The sequence below is a fragment of the Neltuma alba genome, unplaced genomic scaffold (genome assembly GCF_004799145.2).
Source record: "Neltuma alba isolate B1F8T4 unplaced genomic scaffold, ASM479914v2 tig00013557_pilon, whole genome shotgun sequence".
NCBI classification, from domain to species: domain Eukaryota; kingdom Viridiplantae; phylum Streptophyta; class Magnoliopsida; order Fabales; family Fabaceae; genus Neltuma; species Neltuma alba.
The window spans coordinates 15028-26000 of NW_021637763.1; the positions used below are offsets into that span (position 1 = coordinate 15028).

Consider the following 10973-nt stretch of genomic DNA (forward strand, 5'->3'; position numbering starts at 1 on the left):
TGACGGGATAATACTTTATTGTTGTATGTATTGATTTGAAATCAAGTTATCATGCCATAATAGTTTATCACCGCAGATATGATGATCTCGCCACTAAGTAATTTGTAAGTATTTCTATAAATGTTCTATAAGCCTGAGGATATACCCTATCCTTGGTAAGTCTCAAAAATCCAACTCACCTAAACCTTTTTTTAGTGGGAAAAAAAAGTTATCATGTTTAAGTGGGATCTATTCATTTTCTCTTCTAGGACCAACACATGATGGTTGGTATATATTGCACATATTAATTATTAGGAAAGAAGACGTTTATCCTAATTTAAGTACCATTAGATGAAGCCGAAAAATAAAAATAGATTTGCAAGAAATGAGAATAATTGGGGTTATTTATTTTGAATTAATTGGGAAATGAGGTAAACATGAATGGATACAATGAATTGATGAGGAGAAATAAAGTAGGTGTGTTTGACTCATGAGCTTTCAATGTCAAGTGATGAGAAGAGTATCCACAGGAGGCACATGCTTCTCCAAACAACATATTCCCTTCTAGCGTAAAACTCAAACAATGCAATCATTCACACATCACCCCCCACTGTTACTTTCACTTTCTGTTCCTTCGCCCTTTTATTATTGCTTCGCTTTTTTATTTCTTTTCTAAAGATTTCTGCTTTTATATTAAAGTTTCTTATGTACCATATGTCCATGCTCCATATCTATATGTATTTGTTTGTTTGGTAATATGCAATATAATGAAAATCAAATTCCATTTCTTTAGTACTGCTCATTCCTACAGCTTTTGGAATGGGGATTCCATGTTAATTTGAATGAAATTAAGCTATATGAGAATGTGATGCTGTAGAAATTACTATGTTGCCACTTTCTACTTTGATGCATTGAACTACAAGATAAATGTTAAATAAGGGGTTAATATTAGTGTTATTTCTTACAGTTTGATGAAATTTTGATTTTATTCTTTGTCGTTTTAGATAGTTGATTTTTGTTCTTATAATTTCGTAAAAATTTGGTTTAAGTGTAAGTATAGGAACTAAAAAAAAAAAAGAACCCATCATTAAAATGAAATCAATTTTTTATGAAACTATAGGGACTAAAACCAATTAAGGAATCAAAATTAAAATTTGACTAAATTATAAGGATAAATAATAATATTAAGCCTTGAACAAAACATTTGAATTACAAAATTAATTTGCATTCTTATTTGTACTTAAAAGTATATTATTTCAATTATTAAATATTTGCTCTTTTTATAACCGGTTTAAAGAGTTTCTATCAAATAATTTCTACTAATCAAGAAATTACTGAGGATAGTCATTTGAGATGGTCCATCCATTATATTTTTATCTTATTCATATTTTGACCAAATATAAATAGAAAAATAGTAAATCTCTTTCTTTTCATCTAGTCAAAACCTTTTTTTTCCATTTCTAATTCCATCATATAAAAAATGTCTTATTTGAGCAACCAAAGGTGGAGTTAAATCAAGCATGTAAGTCCAAAATTATGATAAAAAGGAATGATTTTAATTAATTTCTCACCGCGTTGGGATCACCTTGTACATTAGCTAGTTGATCATTGATGTCGTATGTCTGGCATAAGGACAAGACAACGATTGAAATGAGAATTAAATGGGCGATTGACTGCCTGAAAATTCCATATTTGATTTGATGGAATAATTCTTTTTTTCCTAATTTAATTTACAGCAATTTCTTTCTCTCACTCTCTCTCTAAAAATTTTTAAGTTATAAAATGCTAGTGGTTCAGAAAAAATGGCAAAAAATAACATGGTTTTTTTTACCTGTTAGTAGAGTTTGAATTTTCAATTTTTTTCCATAAAAAATTATGTAAATATATTTTTCCATTTATTGGTTAATGTGGGGCAATGGAGGACCACATGGATAGCACGTGAGATAAGGCAGCAGAAAAGTAATGTCAAACGACAAAGATGAGAATTTGCGACGCGTTTTTTTGGGTTACGGGACAATCGAAAAAAGCTTAGTTTTTGGTCCTCACAAAAAAGTTAATAATGACATTAAAAAACACAGAGAGATAAAAAGAGAATTACAAACAAGTCCCCAAAAAAATAATTACTAAGAAGTTCGAATAACAATCTGAACAGCTTATAATAATAAATTTTAAAATAAAAAATAACAACATTTGGATTTATTTTGTAATTTTTTTTCTAAGGTCTCATTATAATTCTCCCGAGATTAAATGAAGGAGACTTATACTTGAAGAATCAAATTCACAGCATGATTCAAGCAAACAAATCACAACTTAACTAGTAAGAAGACTCTTAAATTTATCATTCATATAACACACATTTTTACAATTAAAACATAATAATGCTATTTATCACTCGGATAATAAAAATTTACAGGTGAAATAACGAGCATATACTATTAATAATCCTTAAAATAAAAAAAAACTGTAAAATAATTCTCCCATTAAAAAAGTTAAACAAAGCGCGTTTAACCAAATGATTGCAATGTTTTATCTACCTTGTCCTTTTTTTCGTCCTCCCAATCAAAAGAAAATGTTCCCTCACTTATTGCCTTATATCTTTTATGGTAATTTTATTTTTATTAAGGACATTGTTTGTCTGACTAAAATTTAAATCATTGAAAGGTAGTAAGCATAACAAAAAAAAAATCAGAAAACTGACCATTCAAATGCTACCTTTTTTCCACCACAAATATATAATAAAAAGAAATAATTACAATAAGGTTTTTTAAAAAAAATAATTATTAGGAATTTGTAATGCCAAGTAAGCAGTTGTTATTGTTTATTCTAAAACTTGTCATTATAAATTTATCAAAATTTATTTATTTCTTATAACTTCAAAACAATTCTCCCTAATAAAAAAAAAAGAAAAAAGAAAAGTGGACTGATGAGCCATGTATCTCCTTTCACATTCAAGCCTCCCACAGTACGTCAGAACTTTTAAATTTACAAAAATATTATTAACGATGATGTAAAAATTAATAAACATAATAATATATAGATTTCATATATAGAATCATATTTTTTTCACTTCTTAAAAAATACACAAACATACGAGTGTGAGAGCACCCACGTGGTACATTCTGATATTATGAAAACGTCTAGTTTGCACTCGAAGATAGAATTCTTACTCATGGCTTCAATTTATCTTACAATTAATTAATAATTAATCAATTGAATCTATATATAAATATATATATATATATGAGGGCGGGTTACTTTTACGTATATTTTCCTTAGTTTACCTATTTGGGGTCAAATCAATTTGTTCTTTAAATTGTCAACTTGTGGAGTTTTCTCGTCATAATACCTTAACAAGTCGAATGCTTTGTTTAGTTTATTAATTAGAATTTAAGAATGAGTAATTATACCGACTGAGATATAAATCTTCTATTGATTGATATTATTATAAATCCAAATTATATAGTATGATATTAAAATTATGCTCTGGTATTAAAATTATAGATAAATCATTTCACACGAGCGAGTCTAGAGATCTTAACACTGAAAACAAAACCAAAAAAGAAAAGAAAAGGAGACAGAGAGAAAGAATTATCACCGTTGTTTTGACAAGAAACGCAAACGATCGATGTCAAGGCATTGCTGACCCAAGCCAAGCCAGCTTTTTATTTTTCTCCCTTCAAAATCATTGCATTCTAATGTAAACCCGTCAATTACTTTTTCTTTTTCTTTTTTTAAGTTATTGCTTTTAAGTCAATTATTATTTTCTTTACCTTTATTTTAATTCCCTATTATTTAATTATTTAGTTTTCTTGACTTTTCAAAGGTTTGGCTTCAAAACGACTAATCTAAATTAAGCACTAAGCAATATGACCGTCATTCATCTACCACAAAACTAAGTGATAGTATATCTTTATTGAAAGTTTACTCGCTGTAATATATATAATTTCCATTAAATTAGTCTCTCTAATGATAATGATACTAGATATAAATATAACCTAACAAACAAATATATAATATTTTTCAGCTCATGTCCAAAGAGGCTCCCAAGGCCAAGCCGAGCCGAGGTTGTTCATGCTGTTGTCATCTAACAAGCAGCTCATATCTTCGTGGGGTGGCAGCTGAGCCGACTGAGACGCCACCATGGAGTGAGGCTCAGGGTGAGATTGGCTCATTTCCATGCAAATGAGAGCCACCAAGTTGGCTTGTTGGCACTGCATGTTGACCAGCTCGGCTTGAGCCTTGGCTAGCTGACCTTGCAGCTCGCTCACTTGCTTCTGAAGCTGGCATATGGCTCCAGCACAACCATACACTGGGTCCCTTATCCTCGCATTTGCTTCGTACACCATGCTGCTCACTGCATCTGCTCTTTGTGACTCTGGAAGTTCCTGAAAATTCATCCAATTTTCAATTTTATAAATACTTATAAGGGATGAATATAACGATTGTATGAATTTTAATTCATTAGCTAGTTATTGGAGTTATTTCAAAAAATAAATACATATATATATCTATATATCTTTTTGTAAATAAAAGACCTTGCATTGAATTTTATAATAAGCAGTTCGTTCTTGTGCAGCTCATAACAATTGATTCCAGACGAGAGATTCAACCAAGAATTTATAGATTAAAAAATAAAAAAAATAATTTTGTCTCTAAACCTTTTCTCAGTTATGAGTCAAGTTCACAAATTTTGACTCAAAACAATTCAATTCCTGTGAGGAATAAGCCTGTAAGAATGGAGGTGTATCGAGTAAAAATTCAAAAAATTTGGTTGTTAGTCACGATGGTGAGAATGCATTATGGATTTTTCTGTTCGTTTCTACGAATGCAGGAGTTAGTGAAGCAGACAAATTGAGGGGTGTAAAAGAAATTCTGTTAGAGGTGGAGAAGGAATTTCTCGTTTGTTAAGCAGAGTTCGGTATAGAAAGAGAAAGAAAAGGAAAATTGCGCGCTCTGTTCAGAAAATTGATGTGTTGGGAAGATAGAAAACAGGCCATTATGACTATAAATTAGGTAAGCCTATTGATGGCTTTTCCTTCTACTTTTGACCAATAATCATGATTTTATTCCTCTGATACGCTTAAACCATTAGAAAAGAGAAATTCATGAAAAAAGAAAGAAACAAAGATCAGGATTCTTCAGAAACCGTTTCTGGAGAGTGACGAATTGAAGGTGTTCGAAGAATGTCGCGAAAGAAAGAAGACGAAGACGACGATGAAGGAACGTAGAGGTACCTGCAAGAACTTGATGATGTTGCTGGCTCCGAAGACTCTATGAGCAATGGTGAACTTGAGCGGATCGGTCGGCGGGAAGTAAGGCGCCAGAACACACTTCTCGACGCAGCGACGGCGGAGGATCTTGCAGGCGGCACAAGGCGAAACCACCACTGGAGACGGCGGCGATTGTGGTTGTGAAGGCAGAGGTGGAGGAGGAGGAGGAGAGCAAGAGGAAGAGGGTGAAGTGGTGGTCTTGATTTTGTAGTCCATTTCGATTCCCATAAGCAGAAGAAGAGATTGATACAGAGAAAGGGGGGGAGAGAGAGAGAGAGAAAGAAAGAGGAAGTTGAAGAAGAAGAAGAAGATGGTGATGATGATTAGCGTTGGATCTGTCTGGTTTGCAGAGCACGAAAAAGCAGGGGAGGTGGGGGTCTTTATATAGTCCTGAGCATGTAATTAAAAAAATAAAAATAAAAATAAAAATAAAAATAGACAAAACTAATAGCTCCGGTCTTCTTTATCTTTGTGAGCGACTCCACAATACGTATTCCACAAGTAACCATAACGCAGTATTTCTTTTTCTTTATGTACACACAAGTCAAAATCTAAACTAGAAAAACATTTCATAAATTAACCTTTTCTCTTTGGGCTTAATTTTCCCGTATTTTTCTTGTAAACATTGTAATAAAAAGTACTCAGATATCTTCTTTTTTCTTTTATGAAAAAGCTACTTAGACATCTTTTTTTTTTTTTTTTGACCAGCAAGCTACTTAGACATCTAATAATGCCTTGTAGGAATATCAAATATGGAAATGAGTGACTCCTGCACTATTCATAATACCATGTATACACTGTATCTTATTATAAATGTATATATATAATTATTACAATTGGTAATGATTTTATACACAGCATATATTTAAGAATATTTCGATATATATAATTTAATTAATAAATCATATAAATCTTTATAAAAATCCTGTAATGTAAAGAAATACCTTAGATTGATTATTAGGGCTGGTAATTAAATAAAGTGCTGGCAAACAATATACTTTTATCAAAGAATCACATGAATACTTGTCATGTTTTGAAAAAAAAGAATATTTTAAATATTCTCTAAAAGTTTTTAACAACTTGGCTAGCTTATTTTAATTTTGTACATGGCCTTTTTTAATTAAAAAAAACTGGCTATAAGTTAAGCGAGAAGTTGTATTGTTGACTTGAGAACAATATAAGTTATAATAAATTTTATAAATGTATAATTTAGTTAATTATAATAACTGAATTAGTTAGCGATGCCTTCAATATTTTTATGATGTTAAATAAAGTAAATGAATGGGAAACATGTTATTTGGTACTAGTAAAAACCTATTTCTAGTAAAATAAAAATACGCACTGTTCTAAGAATTTTACCATGGTACCAGCAAAAAAAAAAAATCACAAAGTTATTTTAATCTGATGAGGTAATTAATGGCATAATTAAGATGAAATGTGCAGGAATGATAATTCCCTGGTTACCAAGTTATCTTTATTGTAACAATAATGATAATGGTAAATGTGATACTCCTCCGGTCCTTAATATAGGATCCAATTTTTGAGTTGATTTTGGTCCTAAATATAAGACCCATTTCTCATATTTATCAATTTTCTCTAAATTACCCCTATAGATACTCCATCAACCATAATCAAATAGAAGAGGGAGATGGAGTATTAAAAAAGATGATTATGGTGTTTTAGGAAAAATGTGTCACTTTTCTTATAATTAACTAACTTACCTAACTTCCTTAATCTAATCAAATTAGTTAAATGGGTCTTATATTAAGGACCGGAGGAGTAATAAGTTGATAGTGATGTGTTAAACAATAATGATCTATAATAATAGTGGAATATTCTTGACCATAATTACAGAAAAAAATAACAGCAAAGTTGCTGCTGGTGACAATGGAAGGTAAAAAAAGGTGAAATAATAATATTCCATTCCTGTCCATCGGATAATTTATATATATATATATATATATATAACATCATGTTTAACATAATATTTTATCAATATAATTTTTTAATCAGGGGACAATATTTTACTAATTCATATTGAAAATGTGATCAGGTTTTATTTTAATATTAATTAATATCCTTATTAATCAGCTCGTAATTTCTTGAGAATATATATGTGAACACGAAATGCCTTACCCGCGTCTGGTAATTTAGGCATGCTATAGAAAACTGGGAAAAGAGTGTTGCATCTGTAATTTTTTTTTTAATAAAATGTTGAAATTACAAATATTAAATTTGTAAAAGTATTTTTACTACTTTACGAAATCTCTGCAGCGAAAATTATGTTAATACTCTTCCACTCCTAACCATAAGCTGTTTTCTAGAAAACTTTCTTGGTTTATAACATAAAGTATTGTGTAATACTGCCTCCGCTCCTAATTATAAGAACCAGTTGACTAATTTGAGGAAATTAAAGAAGTAAGTTGAGTTAGTTATTTGTTCTAAATAGGTGTTGTCTTTTCTAAAATATCCTTACTAATCAAGTGTATTGACTAGAACTCTTATTATTAGAAAGGCTACTTTGGAAAAAAAATGTACTCCTCCGGTCCTAATTATAAGACCCAATTGAATTATTTGAGGAGATTAAGGAAGTAAGTTAAGTTGGTTATTTATAATAAATAAGTGTTGTCATTCCTAAAATATCCTTGCTAATTAAGTATATTGGCTAAAACTATCATTATTAGAAGGATTATCTTGGAAAAAAATGTATAAATATAAGAGACAAAATGGATTGGGGTCTTATAATTAGGACCAAATAAAAAGTCAAATGGGGTCTTATAATAAGGACCGGAGGAGTATAAATATAAGCGACAAAGTGAATTGGGGTTTTATATTTAGGATCAAAATAAAAGTCAAACATGGTCTTATATTAAGAACTGGATATAGTATATTTTATGGCTTATTTGGATTAACGTTGCAAAAATGCTTATAATTGCTTTTACGCAAGTCGAGACAAAACTCCCATCACATACTTATCTCGTATTTCATAAATTATGTTTGAAAAGCTACTTATAAATTATTTTAAACAAGTCCTTTATAATTGTTTCGTATTTTGCATAGTATTAAAACTCAACTTAGATTATGCAAATAGTTTTAGATAATATTTATAAGTGTTAATACTGTGGTAGTACAGTTAATTCCAAAAAACTGACAAGAGAATGTACAGAGAAAGGCCGAAAATATTGAATATTTGTTTTCTAATTCAGCCAGCAGCCCTGCTATTCACAAAATACTTTCGCGTTAAATCACATGCCATATATTCTCCTATGTTGACCACACACACACACACACACAAAATTAGGTTAAAATAATTATTTGATACACGTTATTGTCATCAAGTTTAATATGTTTTTTGGATAATAAATTTAATACGTTTTTAGAATAAATCATAGAAACTGATGAGGTCAAATCAATTATTGAATGTGTCCTTTTTTTGAAAAAAAAAATATTCCAGTATTTGGAATTCTAAACTAATAAATAATTCTATTATTTAATTAAATGTGGCTGAATATCTCGAATTGTACCGTTAATTTTTTTTTTAATCTTTGGGAGTATTCAGTCCTTCAGCTTCATATAAGATTTTATTTTAATTCCTTGTTTATATAAAGTGTTTTTTTCGGTCTTTTATCCTTGACACTGCTAACAAAAAATATTGATATTAAAATTTTAAATGTTAACAAAATATTCTAAAATGCTAACATATTAAATATGATTTTCTTAAAAATAATTATAATAATTATAAAAAAATTATCATTTGAGAGTAACAAATTGGGATTAAAAGATTAAAAAAAGTGCACTTTAGGATTAAGGGACCAAATTAAATATACACTTTTGCCTTATTTTTATCATTTGAAAACTTGAACTTAGTATTTTATTTGCATGGGTTCCCTTCACTGAATCTAAGCATCAATGGTCAATATTCTTTTATCTAAAAGACATGTATCAATTTTGTTTTATTGGAAAGAAGCAAGGGATTTTCTCAGTGATCTGCCATATTGCTTTCAAAGTTAATGTGCTCCATGAATCAAATTCAAAGGAGCACATAATCGCACATGACAACCATTAAGCTTGAAATGTGCTGAAATTAATTTACTCTCAGTTACTTACAACTTAATAATTAGAAGCAAAATTTGTCACCACTTGTGTACAAAACAGTTCGGAATATATCATATTTTATTTTAAACTTAATTGGTCAAGTAAATCTGTATATATTTGAATTATCCCCGGAATATTTAGGCAAACAATGCAGGACTATCAACCATGTTTATCCATTTCGGGAAAAAAACAATTTTCTTAATAAATATATTCCAACTAAATCAAGTAATAATCCACGTTGAGATTAATTTTCTCACTTATAAGGTCAAAATATAAGGTTTTTCTTGATCATATTTATAAGTCATTTCATTAAATTTTTAACATGAATGTATTATTTTTCATTTATTATAATGTAGATAGCTATTTTTCTTTAAAAATTATATATTAAATAGCAATAAAATTAGAAAGTTGTTATATTTTAATGGAGATGTTAATGCATTTTAAAGTTTTTCTTTTAATTTATATGAAACATATTGAAAGTGCTTTATAAATAGGACGATAGGAGTATATTGCATGTGAAAACTATTTTTTTTTCAAATATTTGACAAATGGAACTAATCATATTAACCTATAATTTCTTGATAATTTCGAGAGAAAAAACAAACATTTTTCTTAACAGATATGTTCTAACCAAAACAAGTATTCCTCCAGTCCTAAATATAAGATTTATTTTATAGTGTAATTTACACTATAAAATGTCTCTTATATTTAGGACTGGAAGAATAATAAATAAGAATTACCAAGAAGTCCCAGGAAAAAAATTTCACTATTAAAAAGTCTCAATAACAAGTAATTATGATTCTTTATTTTCGAACTTGTTCCCACTTAGTCTTTACTTATCGATGAACTTTAAGGTGATTAAATCACATTCTTGGGATCTGATTATAATTCTCCAAGTAATAACCCACGTTGACAATAATTTTCTTACTGTATCAAACGTGAAAAGTAATTTGTTTCAAATATTTGACAAACGGACTTAACCATTAATCTATAATTTCTATCAGTCTGCCACCGTCAAAGTTGGTGTTTTTTTTTTAAAAAAAAAACAAAATTGCTGCCAGCGAAGCAGCATCTGCAGTTAAGGCTTAGACGTTATGGGACATATCTTATCACATATAATTAAATTAACAGAGTTGATTAATTAATGTGAATGGAATGCTGACTTCCTAGCTGTTGTGCTTTCTCATGCAAGCCTTTAAAATTAAATGGGTTTTGTACTACTACCATTACATTTGTATGGAATTCAAAATGAAGGAAAATTTGAGAAAATCCCTCCACTACAAATCTTATTGATGAGAAAGAATTAAATTAGAATATGGGCACTTTGATCTATGCGTGTAAAATTGGCAAAGTATCAGTATTTTTTTTGTTGAAAAATTTATCAGATTTTTCTTAATGATAAAATCTTCAATCGGAACTTTTCCACAATTTTTTGTAATGAATCGTATAATTTATGAATCGTATAATTGTGCTTAATTAGACCTAGTTTGTTTAATTTTTTAAGATTAGAAAAAAGTGATTTTTTTTTATATTAGTTGCGGTAACCATGAAGGTTTTGTTTAAAAAAATTATTTTCAATTTATTTTTTTTAAAAGCAGTTTATTCAGCTTATTTTGATAAGTTCATTGT

General features: G+C 29.2%; 1 protein-coding gene across 1 annotated transcript; it reads right to left on the bottom strand.

The window, feature by feature from the left end:
* Positions 1-3936: 3936 nt before the first annotated feature.
* Positions 3937-5545, bottom strand: LOC114738203 (LOB domain-containing protein 1-like). Its single transcript, XM_028926229.1, has 2 exons — positions 5214-5545; positions 3937-4364 (listed from the first exon to the last, which is right to left on the bottom strand). Exons 1-2 carry the CDS (start codon positions 5475-5477, stop codon positions 4005-4007), a joined length of 624 nt encoding a protein of 207 aa, XP_028782062.1. The 5' UTR covers positions 5478-5545; the 3' UTR covers positions 3937-4004.
* Between the last annotated feature and the right edge of the window lie 5428 nt (positions 5546-10973).